The sequence below is a fragment of the Pelodiscus sinensis genome, chromosome 3, assembly GCF_049634645.1.
Source record: "Pelodiscus sinensis isolate JC-2024 chromosome 3, ASM4963464v1, whole genome shotgun sequence".
Taxonomy (NCBI): Eukaryota; Metazoa; Chordata; order Testudines; family Trionychidae; genus Pelodiscus; species Pelodiscus sinensis.
The window spans coordinates 103,702,214-103,729,782 of NC_134713.1; the positions used below are offsets into that span (position 1 = coordinate 103,702,214).

A 27,569-nucleotide genomic window follows, 5' to 3' on the forward strand; every position below is an offset into this window, starting at 1 on the left:
ATTAGGTTTTTATACCAAAAACTTACAATGAAAAATTTTAGCAAATACTGATTTTTTTTCTGAACTTCTAAAATTTCTTCCGAATAGACTTTCTGGTAGACAAGATATCTACTGCCAAACAGTTGGTAGTAATTGTGTCCAGCCAAGATACTTTGCCATCTCTTGTATATCCAAGCACTGTAGAATAGCATTAATATAATCTTCGTCTCTCTCGTGCTTTCAGTGATAGCTTTGCCTATTTTGGTTAGGGGATCATCCTGCACATTAGTTTTTCCTGAAGAATATTTCACGCTGAATTTAAATTTAGCTAATTCTGCAGCCTACCAGTGCACTGTGACATTCAGCTTTGCAAAGGTAAACACATAGACTACTGAGTTGTTATTACTGTAAATTATGAAGGATTGTGCGTAGAGGTAGTCATAAACTTTGTTAGTGAAAGTCAGTATTACAGCTAGAAATTCCAGCTTTCATGCAACTGAATTTCAAGTATCCTTAATTTTATATTGTTTCTGATATTTTTTACATTATTCTTCTTTAGCAGTAGCATTGAGGTATAAAGTCTGATTTTTTTTAAATTCCAGTGCTATAGCCAAATCTTTCTGCTCTTCACTGCTTAAGTGGTTTGTTATATTTTTTACTAAAGTAGTTTTAGCTGTGCCCCTGGGTAATTCACTCTCCTATCCTCTACTGTCCTTTCTTTCACTTTCCAGAGAAAACCTTCTTTTTGAAAAATCATTTTTATTCATCTGACCTTCTGCATTCTGTCCTGGAACCATCCATGGAAGCTCATTCATCTCAAGAGGTTTGATCATTGCAATTCCAGGTGGCAAAAATCTTATATGAGTAAGCAGTTTCTCATGTGAGTGCTCCCACTTACATCTATGGGACTGTTTGTGAGAGTCACTGCTCACCTGTGTCAGAGGTTCCCAGACTGTTTTAAGAACTTTTAACTATTCTGAATAAGTCTGCAGACTCGTGCATTCCATTGCTTTTCTTCTCATTCTTTAGTTTTCTTCATCCCAGCTTTCATTGGTCAAATGAGCTATCCATGAGACAGTCAGACCTCCCTGTTCCTTTGTGAACCCTTTTGTTTCTAAAAAGAATAGTGATGTGTGGAGCAGTTGCCAGCTAAATGTTCAGTTCATTAGATGGTTATGCATATAGGCAAGAGGAGCAGAGCCAAGCCTTCCACCTTTTTATACATACACCCTGCACTAGCAACCGCATGTGATGCCTGAATCTGCTGTGTGATAAACATAAAGGCTATGTCTACACTGGCATGATTTTCCGAAAATGCTTTTAACAGAAAAGTTTTCTGTTAAAAGCATTTTCGGAAAAGCATGTCTAGATTGGCAGGATGCTTTTCCGCAAAAGCACTTTTTGCGGAAAAGCGTCCGTGGCCAATCTAGATGCGGTTTTCCACAAAAAAGCCCCGATCGCCATTTTCGCAATCGGGGATTTTTTGTGGAAAACACTACTGTGCTGTTTACACTGGCCATTTTCCGCAAAAGTCTTTCGGAAAAAGACTTTTGCCCAAACGGGAGCAGCATAGTATTTCCGGAAAATCACTGACGATCTTACATGAGATCGTCAGTGCTTTCCCAGAAATTCAAGCGGCCAGGGTAGACAGCTGGCAAGTTTTTCTGCAAAATCAGATGATTTTGTGGAAAAACTTGCCAGTCTAGACACAGCCAAACTCTCTGAACTTCCTGCCACAAAGATACACCTAGGGGTTAGGCTGAGAAGAGACTGAGGGATCAAAGAGCAAACCAAAGCCCCCCTCTTTACTATAACAAATACTATTTATCAATTCCTCATGTTCAGAAGCACCCAACTGACCTCCAGATGATCAAAGGAAGAAAATGAATAGTGGGAAATTCTGCCACTTTTTTGCTATTTTACCCCTTTGGAGTGGAAGTCCCAGCATGGAAAACTGAAGTGGTTATTTTAAGTCATGATGTTATGACTGAAAGGAGATATTTTCCTCTATGCATATGAAAGTGCAGATTTGTATTTTAAAAAACAATTTTGAATGATTCAAGACCATAGATTTGTATGCAAAGCTTACTCAAGTAACAGCTTGATACTCTCATTGTTACCCTTGCTTGCACTCCCCAGTACCCAGTCCTACAATGTAAGAATGGCCAAACTGGGTCAGACCAAAGGCCTATTTGTCCCCTGTCACCCTTTCCCAGCTTTTGACAGAAACTATGGACCCAATCCTTACCCATGTGGGCTAACAGCCATTGATGGACCTAGCCTCCATAAATGTATCTAGTTCTTTTTTGAACTCTGTTCTAGTCTTGACTTTCACAATATCTTCAACATCAACAACCCTTTTGTTGCCCTTTTCTGAACCTTTTTTCAATTTCATTATATCTTTTTTGAATTGGAACTCCTTTCTTCTCCCCTCCCCCCCACCATCTTCATTGACCCAAAATTATTTTATGATTTTTTTTTTTTACTTTTCAGCTTGACAAAAATCTCAAAATAATTTATTTGACTAAAACAACTTTTGCTGCTGCTGTTTTTAATTTTAATTGCCAGCAGATTGAAACATCCATAGTCTCCAAGTTCTTCTTTGGATGCTACTGCAGTGTATATGATAAATAATAACACTGTCCTGCACATGAGGAGTCTCAGCTAAAGGACAGAAACATTCAGATTGAGATCTGTTAGATAAGTGGAGATAGTAGTTCCTGAGTTGTAGATTCACAGCTATACAAAAATAAAATATCACAGATAGCAATTTACACTTTCCTGCAATTTTGACACAGCTGTTTGACTCACAGGATGATTAATTTACACTTAAGGAAAAATATAGTGAGAAAAACAATTCTTCTGTCAGACCCATTCTTCTCAGCATATTTCAGCAGGCCTGTTACTTTCCTGAATTATGAGCAGCTGGCTACAAATAATCTTATGCTTCGAATAACTTAAATTTTAGCTGTAAAAGGACTTCATTCAGGAACCCTCTGCTCTGCTGGGATTTCCTCCAAGGTCTTTTCCTATCAGCTTATTTAGAACTCCTTGACCAATTCTGGAACAACACTTCATCCAATTCAACTCCAACTTGTCACTCAGGTTCAGCGTGTAACTCCTTTTTGCCCAGGCTGGCCAGGTCCAGATGCCACGGTTTTAGGTACAGCAGGTTACCACAGTTGCAGTTCATTCCTATTTTGTTTACTATAAATATACTCACAACAATTAGTTGTTTTAGCAAATACTTGGTCTAGCTTGTTCAGCAGTTTCTTGTTCAGGCAAGTCTTGTCTTACTTTGGGCATGTTCGTGTCACCTAAACCGACCCTACACGCTCTCTCATAGTCTCCTCTGTGATAGACTCTGTACATGTTGAACCCCTGTCTTTTTAAACACCTTTGTTATGGTATGCCAATTCCTCATCTGAACACACAGTAGGCCTGGTTCTCTGTCTACAGGATATATAAATAACTGGCATTAGCACAGTAGGAGTTAGCTATATCTTGCAGAGGGAGACTACAGCCCTTAATAATGGCATTTTAATCACAGTGTAACACTACAAAGATGGATAGGATACCAATTTTTTGGAAACAGGATAGGATACAGGATCATTTGGCTTCCTGCTGAACATTGCCACCACTTTGGTAGAATGTGGCAGCCAACTTAACAGAGTCAGTGCGCAGCTCATCCATTTAAGGACAGAATTGAAAGGAACACACCTTTTCAACTAATTTTACAGGGAATTTAAGGGGTTGTGATATCTTTATTAATATATTTATTGTAATATATTTATTGTCAGGACATACAGCTCTTAACTTGGCCCTGTCATCATTTGGAGAAGAAGAACAAAGATGCTTTCTGAATGCATTAAAAGGATTTTTGACTGGGTCTTGAAAGTCTGTACCCTTCCCACCTTTGTACATGAGAAATAGTCAGAATGAGGCTATATCAGGATAGGAGGAAATACAGAGTAAAAAAGCCACAACGTGATCATGAAATGTCAAGACTATATCCAGTCGAATCAGTTGCCTCAAAAGCAGCCTGATCCCATGTCACACTTTAAAGTCAAAGGACATTTTGATATTGTTTTTAATGGTGTAGGACCAGGTCATTTGTGCTATTGTGTCCTTTGTTGTATATATGGTGTACATGCTGAAGCTGTGCATATGATGGAAATATATTCAGAGCTAGATTTTTGTCTCAGATAATTGGTTGCATATTGTCAACTATCTTGTAAAATCAGCCATAGTGAGTGAATACACTACTAGTTCTGATTTTCAGCAAAGACAATCAGCAATGAGGCGTAACTTTGTGTAGTTTTCCATTAAAGGTAGCAATTGGCTCTGCTAGTAAATCAAGAAAATGGTAAACCTCATAGAAATGTTGGTTGTTTGGTTTAGTCAGAAGCTCTACAACATTTGTGAGTTTAGATAAGAGAAGAGGTCACGGTAGCTAAGCCCTAATTATAATTGGCTTGAAATTTTGAAATTTCAGAGATCTTGTCATTGCTAATAGGGATTTTAATTATTCTAGAGATTCTAAGGAGGATAGTTCAAGTGCTAAGAAATAGCTTCATAACAAATCTTACTTGCAGTGTATTTACAATAGCATGGAAGTAAGCTCAAGGCATTTACAGCCCAAACCAATATTCATGCATTACTGCATATATCACTCTGTGCTAGTGTACCTCAGTATGTTGTGAGAAAAGTTGGTTTGTCTTAATTGTTAAAAGCTAACTGAATATGCCGTATTTGTACATGTCACCCTCCAGCCCTTCATTATGAGGATAAACCAGGGCATGACAAGTGTGCACCATGACTTTCTTGTTAACGGACAAAAAATGCTGAATTTTGTTTTGCATTTCATTTTCAACCCAGCTAACTCTTTTTGCAGAATTCTGTCCATCCACTCCACTTGCAAAAGTACCTGACATTTTTGTGAAAACATTTTTTTCTTTTTTTAGTTCTGTGAAAGACAGCATGGGAGCTTGCATCTGCTTTTGTTAACTATATAGCACAGCAGGGAGAAGAAATGAAAGAGGAAATTGCCTTCCATTGTCTTCAGTGTTAACATCCAAAGCAACCAGTTTTCAGTTTTGAGGCATTAAATCATCTAAGCCTAAACTTTATGCCTACCCTTTAAAAGCACTGTTATATCCGTGAGAAACAAAGATTCACATGCAGTGAATACCAAGGACTATTCACTGAAGCCAGAGAGTCAGAGAAAGGTAATAACTGAGAAAAACAAACTATTGAAGGAAGGGCCACAGAGGGAAAAAACGCGAACTAAGCATATACTTAAGAAGATCATGTTGCTCCTTTTGTACCATTCCCACGCTGCTTGGAGAAGGCCATGGGAGAGTTTCCACTGAAGACTAAATGCACAGCTGCAGTGCCATCTGGTATTTGAGTACTTATGGTATCAGTAGAGAGAATGAGTATAAACACCATGAGAAGCCATTTGAAAACAAGTCATGCGGTAGCAAAGGAAATCTTTTTGCAAGTTGCAGTAGATCACCAAATAAAGCAGAGATGGAGAAAAAATGGCAAGTTCCAAAGAAGACGGGGACTAGATCAGGGACAGGCACCCTATTGAGTGGTACAACCACCATGTGTGTACATGTGTATAACCACTCACTGGGTGTCTTTTTCTTTTCAATCTTCAGGAAGAGGCAGCCAGAATTCTCGCCCACCAGCCAGTGTCCGTCGGCACATGTGCAGCTTTGAAAAATCCCACACTGCAGTGAATGTGTAAGAGAAGCTGCATGACAAATAGCGGTTTTACCCCTTGCTTTCTCTTTCTCATTATCATTTCTAATAATGGGACAAATGCCGTGCATGCCATTAAGGATGGGGAATTTGCTTATGTGCCCTGTTTTGCACAATACCTTAATCCAATTGTCCATTCTTTAGAGGACACTGTTGAGTAATTTTTTAAGAGCTTTAATTTTTCATGATCTTCACTTTTGTCTGTAAATGCCTGCCTTACAAGTTTGCAAATACATATTTCCATACTAATTTTATCTTTTTCCATTTTGCCAGCATTTTTTCCTCCCTTTTTACCATTTTGCATGGAAATTAGATTACCCTGTGTGTTTTTAACAACTTCAGTTTTAGTGGCTGATTCATGGCAAGACATCTTTGCTGTTCACTGCTCTTGCTAGCAGCGCATGTTAGTGAATTGCTGTTACAAAGCCAGCAAAGGGAACATAAAACACTGGTTTGGTGGGACTAAAAAAAAATAGGAAAGACACAAGGATATTTGAATATTAATCTGCAGGATCTGACCTAAAATGACTATTGTATTTTTTAAAAAGTATCTCCTTAAGGCAATAACATGAAAACTTTTTTTATTTTTCATCTTATTTTCAAAGATATTTAGAATCCAAAATACTTTGCTCCATCAAAATGCGATAGTGTGGTGGTTGGTTAAATTATTAGCTTTTCAGTAACCCTATAAGTAAATATGAAACTATTGTTGAAAATATGTTGAAAATATGTTGAAAATATTGTTGAAAATATGTTAGCTGTGCACGAAGTCTGTGGTCACTCCTAGCTTTTTCCTTTATAATCATGCTTGCTTCACCAGGGAAGACAGCATAGTGACTAGGTGAAGGTCCACCTCTAATACACTTACACAACAATTTTGGGCAATAAAGAAAGCTCTTTATAATTAGGGTTGCCAGTAACTTTAAAAAAATACCAAACATGGCAGGAGAAAAATTAGTTGAGCAAAAAACAAAAGTGGAACAAAGTTGTTGAGCAAAAAAAGGCACAAAAGGCTCTGCGCCTTTAAATTCCCACACTCACAGCTCCCCTGCCCCCGCCAGATGCGGCAGGAGGAGGAATGTCATAAGCGGCCTTCTTTCCCAGAAGAACAGAAAATACCAGACATTTTACATGTCTGGTACTTTCTGGTTTTTTTTTAATGAGCAGAGGCCGCAAATACCGGACTGTGTGGGCCAATACCAGACACCTGGCAACCCTATTTATAATGGGGGCTGCAGTTTGTCCCTACTCTTCAGTCAGTGAAGTGTCATAGAATTTAACATTGCAGCATTTCTGTGTTCCTTTCAACAGTCCATACTGTCCATAAGCAGCACTAATGCTAGTGTCAAGCAAATCAGCTCTCTCATTTGTTTAGTAGAAAAAAATACTGTATGGTGCATCAGATACTGCAAAAGTATTTTTATCTAATTGGTGATGGTATTGCAGTGTTTTGGCAGCAGCCATCTTTGCTTCAATAAAGGCAAACCTTAAGTCAATTTAAGGATTAGCACAAACATTTCCTCATTAACTCCCACTCCGAAGATGACATGCTCCCTTTTCTGATCTAGAGCAAGTCCCTCAGAGTCTCAGAGATACAGTTGTCAACTGCACTTCAGGAAGAATAGATTAAGAAATGGAAGATTATTTGCTTTCTAATGGCATGTCAAGGTCAGAGAACAGTGCAAAAATAAAAATTCTAAAAAAGTGCATCAAGGTGAGCTATAAAACTCTTCTATGCAAGGAAAGGAGATTGCATCTTGATCCTATTTTTGCAACTTTTTAAAAAATAGGGGAAGAAAGTCCTCACCCAGGTAAAGTCATGAGACTACTTCTAATGGAAATGCAATAAATAAATGCGCCTTAAAATGTGTTCACAAAGAGCAGGTTAATTTCCTGAAGGGCCCCTCTTTAACTTCACCAACTCCCAGAAATTGAAATAACACAATAAATACGCGTGTGATTTTGAGGTTCCCATTTTTAAAATGGGACCCCTAACATTGCAACTCGTCTCCTCTTCCTGTTATATGTAAACAGATTTAAAGACCTGCACTTTTTCTTGAACTCGGCTATATTTAGCCTTGGGTATTTTCCACCCAGTTACAGCAACATAAGAACCCCCATCCACATCTGGTCCTAGATGGAACCCAGAAATGCAGAGGCATAAAAATTAAGTGTAATGAAAACTTGTATTTTATTTGGAAATTCAAATAGTTTGGGGGGTTATTTTATCCAGGGTCACTCAACCTTCACTACTGAAACTTTCAGATACACCCATATCACCCTCACTTCTTCTAGTGTCTAGTAATTTACATAATGTAGGGTACAATATTGACATTGTAAAAATGAGGCATTCTTGTGGTTCCTGAAATCACATTTTATATCTTCCTATGTTGACTGTATTGAGTTTGTGTTCAAAATGGTGACATAACAGTAATAGCAGCTGAGCGCATATCCTTTTTAGGATTTCATTAGTTAAATTTTGAAAAGTCAGAGAATTCTGAGCAATCTTGCAAGCCAGAGAGGAAAAAAACATAGTAGATTACCTAGTCCCTCTCTCTCCCAATGCAGGTTTGTTTCTCACATTGTCCAAGCAAATGTCTGACCCAATGGGCTTTCACTATTTCCATTAGAAGACTGTCCCACATCCTAACAGAAGTCACCATCGGGAAATTTTCCTGCTATTCAGCATATCATTCAGTCTGGAGTGGCTCACAACCATGATTCCCTACCTCAGGTAGACAGTGAAAAACAGGGCAGACTGGCCAAAACTGGTGGCTTGTTCCATAATTAGATTTCACCAACCCAGTGGCATATATGAACTCCTCGATTACTGTGCCAGTCACAGCCAATTCTAGTTAATCTTGCCAATCTGGATTGAGTGGTAAATGGTCACTTATACCCAAAATATTCAGGTTGCTTCCAGTCCCAAGAGTCCATTCACTTACCCAAGATCATACATCAAAGGCAACACCTTTAGCCAATCCTGTAACAATTAATATAAAGATTTGTTAACTGGTGAGCTGCAAGTGAAATCCTAATAGTGGCAGAGTTACAGTCAATTCAAAATGTCTTTCAGGGCAACCCATGGGAAAGCCGTGGGGGAGGGGATCTTGCTTCAGTTTAGCATCTTTGGCTCTGTGAACATTCACAAGAAGAGATCTTTATCTTTTATATTAGTCTCCTCCCTCCGCGTCGCCCCCCCCCCCCCAAAGCCCTGTCTCCTGGGCTGGCTAGAAGCTTGGCTGTGATAAGAGCTAACCAGGGAGTTGGGCTATTGTGGGGAGCCCTGGACCCTCTACCTATCCTGAACAGCACACCCTGGGGGCAGGAACATGGGTCAAGGGCTGCTCTCAGACATCCTGGTTCCTTGCCAAGGGCAGGTGGAGGGTCCAGGGTTCCCCACAGCTGTCCTGGCTCTCTGGGCAACTCTCATTAGTTTAGGATGACCATATGTTCTGTTTTGGCCAGAACCGTCCCCTATTTAAGCCCTGCCACAGGTGTCCCAATTTTTGTTTTTTGTTGTTGTTGGGCAAAACTGGGCATTAGTCCATTTTCAATTGGCAAGAACAAATGGGACAAATGCTTAGTTTTGCCAAAAAGGTCATCAGGGTGGGGCCTTAGAAGGAAAGGTCCATTTACAAAGACAGGGAGTGAAGGAGCAGTGTGGGTGTACGTGGTTGTGTGTGTGTTTGGTGTGTGTGCACGTGTGTGCATGCACATGTGTGTGTAAAAAGAGGGGAAATTTTGGCTGTCTAAAAGGCCCATTGAAATCTGGAAAGAATTACACTGAGTGAGGCTGAGAGGGTAGCAGAGAAAAGTCGATATTGATGTAGATACACTTTAGAGAGTTTGTGTGTCTGTCTGTCCATGAAGTCCGTTCATCTGTGAGTCCATTTGTTCAAGAACTCCTCTTAAAGAGTAAGCACTAGGAACAGCAAATTTGGCATGCAGCTTCCTCTTATCCTAACTTAAAGCAAGGTCAGGGTTTGGTTGTGGCAGGAAAATGGGATGTTCTGGAATTTGATTGTTTTCTAAGACGTGGAAAGGGAGGGGTCTGATTAGAGGGCTAGTTATGCACTGCCATGACTACTGGGGGTACTGAGCATGGGGGACAGTTATACTGAAGAATGACCACAGAGGGTTGGCTGCACAAGGAAAAGAGTGGCCAGCTGGGGTGGGACTCACCATATTGCTGGCCACCAGCCCAGATAAGTGGCCGCCCTGCCTCACACCACTTCTCCTAAGCCCCCCTCCTCTCAACCCCCTGCCCTGACTCCTACACCCCCCACATTCCCCAGCCCCCTGCCCTGAGCCCTTCCTCAACCCCCTGCCATGACTCCTGCACCCTCCACACCATCAGCCCCCTGCTCTGAAGGATCTAGGCAGCCAGCTCTTCGCCCTTGCATGTTAGCAAGAGATTTTTCTCTTCTCTTCAGAGCAGCCCTTTATATCTGGGCTGCTCCAGCAAGCCTTCTCATGATTGGCTCCTTAGTAAGCCCTTTTCTCATTGGTCAGGTTCTTCACAGCCTCTCTAAGGCTGCTTCCATCTCTCCCCTTCTGGAGTGGGCCACCATAGCATTACAACATTCCTAGCCAACATAGTTATACCCAGTAAATAATTTATGTATAGACCAGAACTCAGCAGTATAATGTCGCTTGACAGATAGGATAAGTAGTGCAGAAAGGGTAGAAGACTTGCCCAAGTGAATTAATGTCAGAGCAGGGTTAGAATTCAGTGATTCTTAGCTTGTGTTCCTACACTCAGATTATTAGACCAAGTCTGTCCCTACACAAAATCTAGCTAGCCAGGGTATGTCTACACTACCACCCTAGTTCGAACTAGGGTGGTAATGTAGGCAACCGGAGTTGCAAATGAAGCCCGGGATTTGAATTTCCCGGGCTTCATTTGCATAAAGCTGGGCTTCGCCATTTTTAAATATCCTCTAGTGCGGACTCCGTGCCACACGGCTACACATGGCACGGACTAGGTAGTTCGGACTAGGAAGCCTAGTTTGAACTACCGTTACTCCTCGTGAAAGTGGCAGGGTAGGGTGAAACGAGGAGTAACGGCAGTTCGGACTAGGCTTCCTAGTCCGAACTACCTAGTCCGTGCCACGTGTAGCCGTGTGGCACGGAGTCCGCACTAGCGGACATTTAAAAATGGCGGCGCCCGGCTTTATGCAAATGAAGCCCGGGAAATTCAAATCCCGGGCTTCATTTGCCACTCCGGTTGCCTACATTACCACCCTAGTTCGATCTAGGGTGGTAGTGTAGACATACCCCCAGAGAATGAGTTGGAATATTTTGTATATAACTACTTTTTAATCAGCTAGCACCAAGGTATATTTAAAACAGCCCTCTATTTTTCACAGAACATTAAACTCCCATATTTAATGGGAGTTTATGTCAACAACTTTGTCTAGCAAGAGGGTTTTTTTCTAAATTTATCCCATTGCTCAATAATCCTCTGGATAGGGCCTGTTCTTTTGCTGATCTACAATTCAAAATTTAGTTGTGTTAATCAGAAAAGAGAAGACTGAGAGGGGTCATGACGACAGCTTTCAAGTACCTATTAGGCTGTTACAAGGAGGAGGAGGGGAAATTATTCTCCTTAACCTTTGATGATAGGACAAGAAACACAGGGCTTAAATTGCGGCAAGGGAAGTTTAGATTGGACATTAGGAAAAACTTTCTGTCAGGGTGGTTAAGCACTAGTATAAATTGCTTAGGGGAGTTGTGGAATCTCCATTATCAGAAATTTCTAAGAGCAGATTAGAGACAAACACCTGTCAGGGATGGTCTAAATGGTGCTTGGTCCTGCCACGAGTGCAGGGGACTGGACTAGTTAACCTCTTGAGTTTCCCCCCAGTTCTAGTATTCTATGTTTCTGTATGCATGGAAAGCAATTTGTTTTGTGCTACAAAAAAGAAAAGGAAATGTTAATTTACTAAACTTCCAGAAATACCAGTTGGAGGCTAAAATCTCTAATTATACAGATTGGAGTCAGACAGTGAGAACTCTTGTGACAGTCTCTTATCACCGAACTAGAAATTACATTGTAAATAGTCTAAACTCAGAATAGTCTGTGATTGCCTCCTCTTGGTGATAATCAAGTACACTAAACAGACAAAGACCTGAGCATGAGCTATAATGAGATTTTGACAGCATGTATCTACCTCACTCTTGGGAAAACTCCTTCATTAGATTGAGAGAAAGAGATGAGCCCATAGTTGGAATGCCTCAAATATCAGTCTTGCAGTGAAAAGCTACCAGATGTGGCCAATTAGGTTAAGAGACTCATTAGACCAGGGTGGATGTTGCCAGACAGAGATAAGAGGTTTGAAGAGAAAACTTTTTTCCCTTTATCCCTTAACCCCTTTTGATGCCAGGGCTATTTTATTGTAGAGACTATCATGATGGAAAATGCATTGTGAATGATTCATTGTCCTGACAGAGTATGCGCTGCTAGCCTTCCAAGGATGGGAAAGGCAATTGCACAAAGAAAAAAGCTCACTACGTGAATTGCTTCTCCAAGGCAGTGTTTCTCAACCTTTTTTTTATAAAGTACCCCTTTTTCAAAAAAAAATTACAAGTACCCCCTTTTTCAAAAAAAGTATAAGTACTTCCAGTACCTACAGTTTTCAGAAACACAACATTTTTTTTCTACCGTTACAACATATTTGTTTAAACAACTTAATCGCCAGACAGGCGATGAAAAGTACAAAGATAATAAAGCGCTGTAAAACTTAAACTAAAAATTCAATTTTGTCCAAATTTCAGTTGTGTTAACACCCCCCCCCCAGACTTCTCTCGAGTACCCCTAAGGGTACTCGTACCACTGGTTGAGGAACACTGCTCTAGGGTTTGAAAGGCTGGTAACATGTACATGAGGGCGTGGTGGTAACCCTCATACAAAGATATCTGCTTTGATGCTGTCCTAGAATAACATCCATCCTTCACATCAGGGTCAGCTCTGTGGGTCCAGCTCTGCCACTTAGGAGTTTTTTGCTTGATGTCTGGGCAGTAGCTGACATTTGTCTCCTAAAATGCTGGTAAGACAGTGAATAAAAACAGAGAAGGTTTGATCTGTCTCAGTACTTTGGATTTTAGTTCGGACCTGTCTTTTTTAGATGGATTTGATCGCCATGTCTCAAGCTGCATAAACATAGTTCAGGATTTATAAATTCATAGAGTTTAAGCTTAGAACATCTAGTCTGACATACATCACAGGATATTAAATTTCACCTCACTGCCCCCGTATTGAGCCCAAAACTTTTGTTTAGCTAAAGTATATCTTCCAGAAAGGCATGCGGTCTTGATCTGAACACAAGAGATTAAGAATTCACTGCTTCCTTTGGTTGCTTGTTCAAATGGTAATTCATCCTCAGTGTTAAAAAATATACCCTATTTCTAATTTGAATTTGTTTGGCTACCACTTCCAGACATCAATTTTTGTTATGCCTTTCCCTGCAAGGTGAATGAGCCCTTCAGCATAGTTATAAAGTTGCCTGTACATTAGTAATAAATCAAAGCTGTCTAACAACACCAGGCCTGGGCCAAATCTGCTATATCCCCCATCCCAACATGATTAGATGCTCTCCTTCTCCCATGGAAAGGCTAACAAAGCAAGGCTTTGCCATATTATTAGGAGAAGAAGAGAGAACTTCTGCAAAGCTAAGGGTTCGGAAAATGCATGTATCCCCTTCTCCTAAATATAGAAGGCTCCAGCTCAGCTTCCTTTACTGATTATATCGATAACAGTAAGAGACAAACAAAGAAGCTGTCATCCAGGTATCAGATCATTTATCTGTATTTCAGGCTCTCTGTTTCCCAACCCCATAACATCTGAACATCTCCCAAACATTCATGAATTTATCTTTACAAATGTAGGGTATTCTTGTGCATTTGATAATCAAAGCAAGAAGAAATGTATGTGACTTGCCCCAATACAGCCTAGGGAATATGTAGAAAAACTGGGATTTAGGACATATGCATTAAAACAATCTCTTTGAGTTCTCTGTGGAAAGATTGTGGCAGCTTATGGAGTCCAAATTGCTTAACAGAGGAGCATATGGAAAGCACATAAAAGGAAAAATCCTGGGTTGAATTCCTAGAATACACAAATTGCCCAACACGTATCTGTCATGGAAAAGAAGGAAAACTGCTGCTGACTCGAAACATGTTCCAGGTAGTAAAGCACAAAGAAGCTCATCTAAGTTGTGTCAACAGGACATGCATAAAATTGCCTGAACAATCAGCATAGAGACAGTCTTAGCTGCAGGGATTTAGAGAAATAGCATTCAGAAGATACTTTGTACTGGACAGACCTGTCACTCCTGGTGGATGGTTCAAGGGGCTTGATGTCATCAAAATCTTGTAAAGCACTGAGCTCAGCCTGATGATAAGCTCTTAGATGGGTTATTAGAAAACTTGCAATTAACAAAAGCCAAATAATAAAATGTGATTCATTTTCTTGTCAGCAAACCTACCACAAACAGCAATGAAGCAGGGAAAATAACAGTTCAGCGTCGAGGCAAAACTCAGTGTCATGCTCTTGGAAAGGGGGAAACTGTTTGAATACTTATATTAAATATATATTGAAAAAGTACAAACAGGGTAATGATCTCATCATTGTCAGCTGTTGAGCCCCACAAATGGGGTTTACAATTTGTGGGAAGACCCAAATTTGCCACAGGAGTGTGGTATGTTCTGCTGTCTGAGTTAATTGATTTGTACTCAGCCTTTTGTGCTTACTCTGAGGCCAAATTAAAAAAATATCATGTTCTCTCTCCTGGCCTGGTTTGGGGAAAAACCCAGTATCCCATGCTTTACCCCTCTTTCTGGTAAAAGATGAGGCGAGCAGGAAGAAAAGAGCCACCACTTGCCTTCTGAATATGTGCCAGAGAACGGTGCTATAAATCCTCTTGCTAGCCACAGTGGAGTGTCTCTTTAAATGTCTTGAACTCAGTTCTCAGACATGGTTATTTAGGTGATTACTATGCAGCATTAAGACTGTGGCCCTTAAAGCGAGACGCCATATGGAAGAGGACCCTTACTCAGTAAATTTTTTACAGGGCTTACTTATGCTGGATAGGTTCCAGGCATGCACCATTCATCATGACTGTTCCTTTCCATAGAAGCTAAATTTTGGATCCCCTTCTTCTAGACAGTCCATGTGGGGTCTAAGGCCACGATGGTTCTGGTATATTGTTTTATCAAAAATAGACAGAAAATCAGAAAATCCAAAATAATTGTTTGCATTAAATTTATATTCTTTCCCTCAACAAAAGGTAGCAGATATCAGCTCCTGTCATGTGGTTACATGAAAATAAGCAAGATTTGCATTTTTTTTATTGCATGATTCCTTTCTCGACCAGTTTGACTCTACCTCACCTTTGACCCTTCTTTGTATGTAGAATGTCAAAGGCAAAGCCTGTTTTCAGCTGTCTTGTGTGAATGGAATTTTCAGTAATACCTTTCAGATTCTTTTGCTCTACATCTGCATCCTGTCATTGTTCCCACAGAATATAGCTTCCAAAGTAGGGATCCTGTGAACCACTGAACCAAATTGTAAATTCTGTATGTGATGAAAACTACCTAAAATACTCCAGCACACCTAGTTCCTGCATGTGTGTGCCCAAAAGGAGATAATAGCTAGACAGATAGTATCAAGAAGACTTATATGTAGTCCAGGGGAGCTGGTAGTTGTAGTACATGTAGATAACAATCATGTAGGGAAAGGTATTAGAGATGTCCTGGAAGTCAAATTGAGGCTGCTAGGTAAGAGATTGAAGTCCAAGACCACCGGGGTAGCATTCTCTGAAATGCTTCCAGTTTGACAGAAATGCAGGGTCTCCGTGAATAGATGAGATGATAGTGTAGTGTTTTAGGTTTAGTAAGGACCAGTGATCCTTTGGGAAAGGAGGAACTTGTAGAGGAAGGATGGGCTTCACTTAAACCAAAATGGAACCAGATTGCTGACACGTAAATTTAAAAGGATCATAGAGAAGCTTTAAAACTAAGGGCTGTAGGAAGTCTGACAAGTGTGGAAAGCACACTGTTCAGACAGATGCATCCTTTAGGAGAGGCTCTGTTGACAGGGATTTTCTGTAGCCTAGTAAAGAGAAGAGGATAGAAATTGATAAAGAACAGGTAGGAACTGAAGAAAAACAGTCAAATGAGAAAGAATCCCATTCTATTACATCATATGAAGGCAGACAACTAAATATTGACTTATTTTATAAATGCTTGTATACAAATGCAAGAAGTCTAAATACTAAGCAGGGCTGTAACCCTGGCAGGGCAAACACGGTAGCTGCCCAGAGCACAAAGCTGGCATGGGGGGGGGGGGGGGGGAGAGAGAAGGGAGGCAGAAAATGGGACAGCATGGAGGTGAGCACCTGGGGTCACATCTCTCCCTCCCCCCAAGATTTTTGCTTTCCATTTAACACAGAGGTTTTCAAACTAGAGGGCTGTGTCTACATTGGCGTGATCTTCCGCCAAAGTGGCCGCTTTTGCGCAAAAACATGCTTCCTGTCTACACTGGCAGGGGGTTCTTGCACAAGAACACTGATGTTCTAATGTGTAAAATCAGGGCTTCTTGTGCAAGAACTATGATGCTCCCACTCAGGAATAAGCCCTCTTGTGCAACTGTTCTTGCACAAGAGGCCAGTGTAGACAGGCAACATGAATTTCTTGCGCAAGAAAGCCCAATGGTTAAAATGGCCATCGGAGCTTTCTTGCGCAAGAGAGCATCTACACTGGCATGGAAGCTCTTGCAGAAAAGCACATCTCTTGCACAAAGGCACATGCCAGTGTAGACACTCTGTTGCGCAAATACTTTAACGCAAGAACTCTTGCGTTAAAGAATATTTGTGCAAGATCATGCCAATGTAGACGTAGCCAAGGAGGGGGAAATGCATCACAGTTTAAAAATCTTCACCTCCTGCCAGGACCCAGAAGATGAGGTGCTGGTGGGAACCACCTGGTCTGCTTATGCCTGAGCACTGGCTGGCTACCTGGCAGCCCTTTCTGCCCTGCCCCCTGAGCCAGGCTGCCTCTGTACTGCTAGGTGCTGCCAGTGACAACACCTGGAGCCAGGCCCTACCCAGAGAGACCAGCTGCCCTGAATGGTTCCCAATGCAAGCATCTCATGGCAGCGAAAAACTGATTCCAGGGTATCAGTGTCAGGCTTCTTCAGAAGAGAGGCAAGAGTGTGTCAGAATTGCAGCTCAGAGCTATACTGAGCACCTGGCCATCCAGAGGTGACCTGGCTTGGGGAGTAGGGCAGCCAGCCAAAACACCAGTTTCCACAGGGCAGAGAGCCAGGGATATACCCCACAGATTGAAAACCATGGTGCTAAATGAAAGGTAGAATCTGGGCAGGAGGGGATTTGACCCCTCTTGTCCCTGCCCCCCAAGTCATGGCTAAATCAAGCAAATATGCTTATTAGTAATGGGTACTCAAATAACTAGTTATAGCTCTGATACTAAGATGGCTGAACATGAACGCGTAGTAGTAAATGTGGGTGTTGAGATAATAGGATTCACAGAACCTCGGTGGAATGATAATAATTAGTGGGACATGGTAATGTCAGGGTACAAAATATATTGGAATGACAGAGTAGATAGTTATAGTGGGGGAGTGGCACCATATGTGAAAGAAAACAGTGGTAAATACAGTAAAAATTGTAAATGAATCAAACAGTATCACAGAATCTCTATGGATAGAAATTCCATGCTTGAGCAAGATTATGGCAATAAGACTATATTATTGACAGCATGACCAGATGGTGATATGATTGTGACATGACCAGGGAGATTAGAGAGGCTGTAAAAATAGAAAACTTGATAATAATGAGAAAAAACAAGGAGTCCAGTGGCACCTTAAAGAATAGCAAAAGTATTAGGACATAAGCTTCAGATGCTTGAAGAGAAAGAAAGACACAGATACAGATATGAGAGTGTAACATCAGTGCTAATTAAATCAGAGTGGATGTGGCTCACTTCCAATAATGATGGGAAGGTGAGAGTACCTGAAGGGGAAATTACTTATTGTAATAGGAGAGCCATTCCATGCCTCTCTTCAGACCTTTTCTGTGGGTGTCAAATTTGCATATGAATTCAGCTCAGCAGTTTCACTTTGCAGTTGGTTTTTGAAGGTTTTTTTTGCCTAAAAATTCAACTTGCAAGTTAGTAATTGTGTGTTCAGGGAGGTTAAAGTAACACCCCTCTCCCCCAACTGGTTTTTATATGTTGCCATTCTTGGTGTCTGATTTGTGTCAATTTATTCTTTTGCATAGAGATTGTCCAGTTTGTCTAAGGTACACAACAGAAGGGCATTGCTGGCACATGATGGCATATATCATATTAGTAGATGTGCGTGTGAATGAGCTATAATGGTATGGCTGATATAGTTAGGTCTTGTGATGGTGTCACTAGGGTAGATGTGTGGACAGAAATTGGCAACTACGTTTATTGCAGGAATAGGTTCTTAGGTTAGTGTTTCTGCTATAGCATGTGAAGTTGGTGGTGAGTATTAGTCTCAGGTTTGGGGCCTGTCTGTAAGTGAGAACTGGCCTGTCTCCCAAGATCTGTGAGACTGAGGGATTATCACCTAGTATAGGCTGTAGATTCTTAATGATATGTAGGAGAGGTTTTAGCTAGGGACTGTAGGTAATGGCTAGAGGTGTTCTGTTGCTTTCTTCTGTTGAGTCTGTCTGTAGCAGGTAACTTTGGCTTTGTCAGTCTGGCTTTGTCAGTCTGTTTCTTCACTTCTTCAAGTGGGAATTGTAGTTTTAAGAATTCTTGAGTGAGATCCTGTAGGTGTTTGTTTCTGTCTGAAGAACAGAAGCAAAGTCCAAAACTGACTATGCAGCATTACAAGGGGATTTCATAAAACTGGATGACTGACCAACAAAATGGAAGATGAAATTCAGTGTTGATAAGTGCAAACTAATGCATATGGGAAATGGAAAATGTAACCCTATCTACAGATATAAAACAATGGGATCTAAATTGGCTTTTTCCACTAAACAAAGAGATCTTGGAGTCATTGTGGATAGTTCTCTGAAAACATCCATTCATTGTGAAGCAACAGCCAAAAAGCTAACCCAATATGAGGAGCTATTAGAAGAGGGACAGACAATAAAATAGAAAACATCATAAAGCCACTATATAAATCCAGGCATGCCAACACCTTCAATACAGCATGCAATTCTGGTTGCCCAATTTCAAGACTAGATACTAGAATTAGAAAAAGTACAGAGAAGAACAACAAAACTGATGAGTATGCAACAGCTTCATATGCGAAGAGACTAAAAAGATAGTGACTTTTCAATTTAGAAAAGAAGCAAGTGTGGTTATGATAGCTGGCTATAAATCTTGAATGGTAGGAGGGCAGTGAATAAGGAATTATTACTTACTCCTTCATGTAACACAAGAACCAGTGGTTGCACGATGAAATTTTGAAGAAGCAGGGTCAATATGGTCAATCCTTGGTGTTTATTGCCAGAGAAAGCCTAAAGTATAACTAGGTTGAGAAAAGAATTAGATAAGTTCGTGAAGGATAGATCCATCAGTGGTTTTTAGCCAAGATGGTCAAGAAAACACTACGGTGCTCATAGTGTTCCTAGATATCTGACTGCTAGAAGCTAGGGCTACATGACAGGAGATGGATCACTTGATAACTGTCCTGTTCTGTTCACTCCCTCTGAAGCACCTGGCCGCAGCCACTGTCAGAAGACTGGATGGTGGGCTAGTTGAACCATTGCTTTGACCCCATATGGCCATTCTTTTATGTTCTTTATAGTCTTCCTGAGTATAATTCTGCTATCCCCTGGTTCTCATGTCCACTGTGATTTTCCTCTTTATACTGCACATCCCACTATTACAAACACCATATTTAATTACCAGAATAGCTCTACCATAAGGGAGCGTTATACTTCCATCAGTTATGTTATTCTGTATAACAAATTGCTCTCTTAACTTGGATGTAATATCTCAGAAATAGTCATCTTTATGGTCTCTCGGAAACTTTTTGTGTTCCTCAGAGAATCTGACAGAATGCAGATTGATGTGCTGTAGATAATTGCATCGAACTTAATGGCTGACCAAATATTTTTCTTTAGGAAGTGTTTTTATAAAACTTCCTATATTAAAATGTTAATTCTATGGATATAAAATATTCTGCCTATAATATTTTCAATTATTTGACTTGCCTATGTTTACATCATTTTAAAACAAAATATAGCACAGCTCATATTTATCATAACTGATAGTCTGCAGAATATTTTTAAAATCCTCCTCGTCTTTTCACTGATTACTGTAAAAGCTTGTATTATTCAGCACTGAGAAGTTTCCATTTTTTTCTAGTCAAAATTCTGGCTCCAATCATATCCACACTTTGGAGGTATGAACACTGTTATTGGCCCTTGTGAGCAAAACCAAGCCCTTGTCTCCAAACTTCTCCTCCCCCTTCACTCTAGATTTGAACTTTGCAGCATAGCTCCATCTCACATTTGTTTCCCTCCAGGAATATTTGCACCAAAATAGAAAATGGGGTGTAAATTTATCCCCAGAGGAATGGGATTGTGTTCTGCACCATTTTCTTATATTTTCCACCGAATTGCATTTTTTCACTGTAGTTTTCACAAACTTTGAATAGTGGTATCTTGTATATATGACACAAACAATGTTGGGGGGGCAATCTGTGCAAGAAAGAAACAAAACTTTCAGAACCTTTTTTCTGGAGCAGTGGCTAGTAGGAAAAACCTGGTCAGCATGACACTGATAGAGCTGTGTTGACAGGGAACTGTACAGAGGCACAAGATTTGAAGATTGGGCCCCTGCTTATTTCTTTAGAGAGCAAACCCCACCTCCTGGCATAAGAACTCAAAGGGAGCACTGTGTGGAGCGTCTTACACTTTTTCTCCTCCCTTGGCTTCTCTGCAGAGGAGGTTGAGCTATCTGCATTAACTATTTCTATTGGCTTTGCTAGCAATAAGAATATTTGTGCATGGTTCTACTACACCACTATTCTGTAATCTGCGCTGCAGCAGCTGAGATATGGTTCCCCTTCAGGTGCTGCTTCCTGTGATGACAAAGGATGATAGGAAAGCAGAGTTCTTAGGTTCACTGCATTTTGGTTCCTCTTCTGAGGATAAGATCACGGGCCAGGTCATCAAGTTCTCACTCTTGCCCACAGCCCCATTCAGAACACTTTGATGGGGTTCTGCCTAAGGAAGGACTGGGAATATTTGACCCGGGACGATTATATAACTTTGAGGGTATGTCTACACTGCCACCCTAGTTCGAACTAGGGTGGCTAATGTAGGCATTCGAACTTGAAAATGAAGCCTGGGATTTAAATATCCCGGGCTTCATTTGCATGTTCCCGGGTGGGCGCCATTTTTAAATGCCTGTAGTTCAAACTATCTGCCCACAGCTACACGCGGCACGGACCAGGTAGTTCGAATTAAAGCTCCTAATTCGAACTACCATTATTCCTCCTGCAAGGAGGTTTAACGGTAGTTCAAATTAGGAGCTTTAATTCGAACTACCTAGTCCGTGCCGCGTGTAGCCGCAGGCAGATAGTTCGAACTACAGGCATTTAAAAATGGCGCCCACCTGGAAACATGCAAATGAAGCCTGGGATATTTAAATCCTGGGCTTCATTTGCAAGTTCGAATGCCTACATTAGCCACCCTAGTTCGAACTAGGGTGGCAGTGTAGACATACCCTGAGTTCCTCTGTATTCATGAATCAACCATTTAAAATGCTACGCTTTCTTTCCTGCTTGAAAATTATCCCTAGGATGAGATTAATCCACTGTGTCCTAAATTTAGAGGGGCATGAAGTGTGAAGCAAATCAACAAATTGTGAACTTCCTACAGTTTTATTATTTTTGCCTTTGGTCACACTGTCTGGAATGGCTCATGACTGTGAGTGCCTACCTCAGGGCAGACTCTCAAAAAACAGGGCAAGCACCCAAATTGGATTTCACCAACCCAGTATCAAATGTGAACTCCTAGATCACTAAATCAGTACTGTGGAGTCACACACAGTCCCCATGGGCTCTCCAGTCTATTTTGCCACCCAGGCAAGCTGGATTGAGTGATACATAGTCACTTACATCAATAATCACAAAATAGTCAGGTTGCTCCCAGTCCCAAGAGACCAGTCACTTGCCCTCAAACCGCAGACGATGCTGGTAGCCAGTCCTATGGCAAACTAATTAAGGATTTATTAACTAGGAGAAAAGAAATGAGAGCATTATTTACAGGTTAAAGCAGACAATATATATGGCAAATGAGTTCAGTCTAGGATTCCAAAAGGTGACAGAGATGTAATAATCTGTCAATACTGAATGCCTTCCCATGGCTTAATCCAGGGCAACCGTGCGGACCTCTGCTTTTCTGGTTCTTAGTTCTAGCCTTTGTAAGAATCCAAACAGCGAAGAGTTTAAAAACCTTCATGTTCGCTTTTTTTATTTCCCTTTTTTGGCATTCAGATTGATGGAATAAGGCCTGCTGCATATACTTCTCCACAAATCGATGGGGGCAGTTAGCAACATTTTGGTCCTGTGATGACCCACGTAATTTTGATAGGCCTCCTGGATGCGTGGAGAGAGCCACTCTTCCTGTCTCAGTTTGCAAGTCATAAAAGCAGAGCATAGTGTTAGTTTTACCTCTAGGACAGCCCTCCAATCCTTTTATATCTAAGGCTTTTAATTTATGTCTAAGCTGCAGGGTGGAGAGGGAGAAGTGGTTGGTTAATGGGATGTGAAGCATTATTAGCAATACCTTCTGCTACTAGTATTTTACATGCCAAGGGCTAAGATTGTGGTTTGTTTTCTTCCAACACTTTGGAAATCTTTCATGTAAACAGCAGTCAGCATTAATTAGAGCTCTGCCTGTTATTTCTCCCTTCAAGAAACAGCGAGCAAATTTAGAAGTAAATCAAAATAGCTGCCATCCCTAAAACTTGGGTAACCTTTCCAGTGCCCTGTGTATCAAGTTTTCTGTTTTGGCTGCAGGGTTAGTAGCCAGCAGGGAACAATTGGATTCCACTGCCAATTGTGGTAATTGCTGCTTTTAAGAGAAATTATTGTTTCTCTTGATAGTATTTCTCTGTGCCTTGTTCTGAGATTATCTGACTAGCAGGGGAACCAATTAATGAGGCAAAGCAGCCAAGAATTTCTGTAGGCATGTTTGTTATGTTGTACATGTGTGCATATTGTAAATGCAAATAAACCCATCTTTATTTTATTCATAGTTCTAATGGAAAGTCTGTGTCATGGTCTGAACCAGGAGGAAGACATGTTCCCAAGGGACAACACATGTGGCACAGACTCTCAATGCATGTCACAAGCAAGGAGACAGGATGCAATCAGACAGCAGTAATCAAGCCCCTCACTAAAAGTTACCATGGCCAAGGCAAGAGCCTGACTTTTTCAGACATCAGCAGTAAGACTCTCTACAACGTAGTGGAGGAAGAAGAGAGCGAGCCAGTGCGCTTCAGCCAGCCCAGCAGCCCTTCAATGGTGGTGCACAGGCGGGTGACAGCAACACCCCCTCTTCAGGCAACAGCAGAAGAGACCCACCTGTTCTTACCTGAACAGCCCCCCAGGAGTCTGGTGCTGCAGCAGAGATCTATTATGGAGCAGCTGCAAGGTGTAGTCAACAAGTTTGCCACTGGCATTCCCGACTTCAACTCTGTGATCCCCATGCCCAATGCAGGGAACGGAGTGAGGGCCCTCTACCAGCCTCCACTGCAGCAACAGCAGTTGCTTCCTCTCCAGATGGCAGCTTTCAGTGAAGAGCCGGTTTCTCCACCATCCGATGAGGGGGAAAGTGAGAAGTTTAAGCTCATCCAGGGATATGTGTATGAGAGGCCAGAGAACACAGAAGAGGAGGAGGAGGAGGAGGAGGAAGAGGAGCGGGCAACTAGCAAACTGACTCTGGAAGACTCACCAGCGCTGACACCCCCATCTCCTTTCAGAGATTCGGTGGCTTCTGGCAGCTCTGTGCCCAGCTCCCCAGTGTCAGAGTCAGTACTCTGCACCCCCCCAAATGCAACTTACGCTTCGGTCATTCTGAGGGATTATAAACAAAGCTCATCCACCCTGTAGAATGATGATTACATCAAGGTGTGAACAAGGCAAACTTGGCTGCTGTCAACTGGAAATTGATGAGGGCACAGGAGGGCACCAGAACATTTGGGTAGGGGAGCATGAAAAAGCAGAATGTGATGTTATATGTGATTGGACAAAAACTGTATCCTGCACTAAAAATGATCTATTTGAGGGCTCAAATTCTTTAGCTGTTAAAAATAATAATAAAAGTGGTGTACATTGAGAAGACAATAGGAATTTCTGACAAAGCACAAACCCAATAAACAACTTCTATAGCAAAAAAAATGAGTAAACATAAAAATCACTCACATCCACACACTCTCTTGGTAATGCTTGAAAATGACTCTGGATAAATGCAACCATGGATAAATCATTAGCACATCTCATGGCTGTAACTCTTCAACTGATGCAGAAGCAGCAATCTCAAGAGCTGGAAGGGGCAGAGTTTGGCAGGAACAAGGGATGAGATGTCTAAGAAAGTATATATATATATATATATATATATATTCTGGTTTGGTAGGTGGGATGATGTGCAAATGCAAGTCACTATAGTGTGTCTGTTGGGGAAAAGCAAAGACCACATGCTGGCATATGATTTTAAAAGAATTTCGTCAGAACAATCAGTTGCTCACATTTGATTTTTTTAGCTTGTGCTGATTTTGAAAAGTGGCTGGGGTAATCACAACATATTTGATGATGAAGATTCAAGAAGTCTGTTAAAAAGCCTTTGTTGCGGTACTTGTAGTTCCAAGTACTTAGAAGAACTGCCCTTTTATATAAGATTGCAAGCCATGTGGCTAAACTGTTACACTACATTTACTGTAGCAAAATATTTACCAACTAACCTTTAATATTACAATAGATTTGCCATGTGATTACATTGTATTTTTGTGTTACTATAGGAACAAATACATCCAAAATAACTGTGTACTTATTATAGCAACAATTACTATTTTAAACAAAAAGGCAATTCTTTATTGTGGGTCATAAAATCCATCATAAAAGCAAGAGAATGAATGTATGGTTGTGTCTGTGTGTGTGTTTATAGTATGTGTGAAATGTAATGTCTAATAACTGCCACTGGAAGATTGTTTTACAAATTCACATGGATATTTTTATGTTCCAATCATGTTTTATAACATTGTTATAAATATCCTATAGATCTTTGAAGGTTTGTATGCTGTGCTAACACATTTTTCATATACAAGCTAAGATGGTTGTTACCCTTAAAATAGATGCTTTATTTTGCAGATATTTTGTGTGGAAATATGCTATTGATAACTAGTGCTTTGAGAGCTTGTTACTTTAAATGTTTGCAACAAGTGTGGTTAACCAAAATAAAAAAGTCTGTTTTAGAAATCTTACACATGCCAGTATCAAAATTATAAAGGCAAGACTGAAAAAAGTATTTAGACCATTTCTAGTTATTTCAGATAGTTACAAATAAAATCATGTTGAGACAAGAACTTTCATCAGTGCTTAATGTGTACAAAAAGATCCAGACCTATTCAGCATTGTGCATTTTTAACTCTCACATCTTCTACTTGATGTCTGTGTTTTTTCCTTCCATTTCACCTTTGTGGTTTCCCTTTCTGCTGTTTATTTGTAATACTCATTTGCATGCTTCCCTGTTACTTTCCTTCACACCCTTTTCTCCACCTTTCAAATATTTGCCAGGGATGTCTAAATCAAAACCTAGTCCCAAAGACTCTTAAATGCTCTGGGGTTCAAAATCCAGATCCACCGTTGTGGCTTAAATGCATTAGTTCAATGAAATTGAGCTTATTTGGTTTGATTTGGTGCATTTGGTTGGTTTAATTTGTTTTTTATATATCGGACATTGTGTTATGTAGGCCACTTCTATGGAGCAGATTCTCCGCTAGTGTAAATTGTCATAGCTTGATTGACTTCAGCTGAAGTGCTATCCCATAATTTCTACACTTCATTTTTCTCTTGATATTTGTGAACTATTCTTTTCCTGCCAGCATAATTCTATAATTGCATTTTATCATAGGTTTTCTATGTTTTCTGCCAGAATTATTCTGAATTCCTCATATTTATACTTGATTGCCCCTTTCATTTCATTTTTCAGTCTAAAAATGCCTGTTGCCAGTAATCAATTCTTCCATTAAAATCCAATTGTTATGTTTGATCGAATTATATAGCAATGGCTGCTACCCCAAATCAGAGCCAATATTTAATCCTTGCTCCTTTTTTTATAGTATTCCTTTCAATATAACTTATTGCCTATTGTTCTTATCATCATGATGTGAAAAGCATGAATTGACTTTGCCCAAAGAAACTGCTACATCTTTTTCAAAAGATTGATGTCTCTGGTCAAACCTAAAGATGCCTTTGGGTTTGTTGGTTTGTTTTCATTGGACTGCAGTTTGTTTGATTTTTTTTAAACTGTATATAGATAAAGAAATAAGAAAAATGCAGTGTTTTATCTCTTGATTAGCATACTAGCAAAGGATTATATCTTCTCATACCTATTATTAGTATAAGATATTTTGTGTTGCTACCAATAGCAACAGGGCTCGTACTTTGAAGACATGAGTTAGGTAAGGTGAAGTGATTGGTAGGTACATAGATATTTTTGGTTGTCTGACCTAACTGATTTGAACACATTAAGCACTGATTTTACTACTGTTTAATCATAATATCATGAGTAGGAGTTTTCTTGAAATTCAGTATAGTAGCTCTTAGTTTGTAATTGTTAAAACTGTAAACATACACATACATAAAGTGTACCTAAAGGGCAAGAACTCACCTTCGTGTGTGTGGCTGTAAAAGCTATTAAGCTTCCTGTAAAAGTTATTTATTTTGGTCTGTCAAATGCTTGATTAAAATTGCCTTTTTGTCAAAATGATCTTGATGATGCTGTATAATAAATATTTTCTATTTATTATTTTATAAAGATTCTGAAATTTTGTTTCATGAGGTAAATGGAAAATTTTTGAACACACATGACCAGAAAAAAAATCTCAGAGCTTTTAATCTGTGTATTGCAGTACCAAGCTTTTGTGTGTGAGAGACTAGAAAACCTTAATGCAAACAGGTATTGATTAAACTATGTTTAAAAAAAGAAAATGATTCTGCTTATTGGTGAAGGACAGGAGCATCAGATCTTGGGGCATAAATTGTAGAGAATATTTAACTGGAAGTGGGTGGTATCCAAATAAAGTCAGAGCAGATGGTTGCAAGAGCATAGTGGACAGCAGAGAGGTTAGCTCTAGAATGTTAAAGACCCTTCTTACAAACTGAGAAGGGGTTACTCCCATTAATTAGAGACACCTGAATCCAATTAAGGGCTGCCTGAGACCTTTACCTCCTGAAAAGAGAGAAAGAGTGTGAGAGATATAGTGCAAGCAGGTCTTACCATTCCTCAGAATGGATGGCATAGTGAAGGCTCTGGTATAGACCACAGCGGTTCAACAAGAGACTACCAGAGTCCATAATACTGCCCAACAGGAGTCGGCATGGCTGCAGCAGGAAACGCATAAAATGTAAATAAGCCAGGCAGCCCAGGATCAAGCCACCATAAACCAGCTGAAGGCCCTGAACACTGTGACGTGTGGGCACAATCGGACATGGTCCCTAAGGGAAAGTGATTGCCTACAGAAAATAACAATTGAAGATGATGTGGAGACATCTATAGCTGTTCTGTCCTAAAATATCCAAAAGT

The 27,569-nt window shown here is 40.4% G+C and overlaps 1 protein-coding gene across 1 annotated transcript in view; it reads left to right on the forward strand.

Annotated features, from left to right (window-relative positions):
- GRM1 (glutamate metabotropic receptor 1) overlaps positions 1-26,750 on the forward strand; it is a 227,535-nt gene extending 200,785 nt beyond the window's left edge. Inside the window, exon 8 of the mRNA XM_075924377.1 lies at positions 23,023-26,750. Coding sequence (XP_075780492.1) covers positions 23,023-23,878 — 856 coding nt within the window. The 3' untranslated portion in view covers positions 23,879-26,750. The remainder of the gene's footprint in view (positions 1-23,022) is intronic.
- The last annotated feature ends 819 nt before the right edge of the window (positions 26,751-27,569 follow it).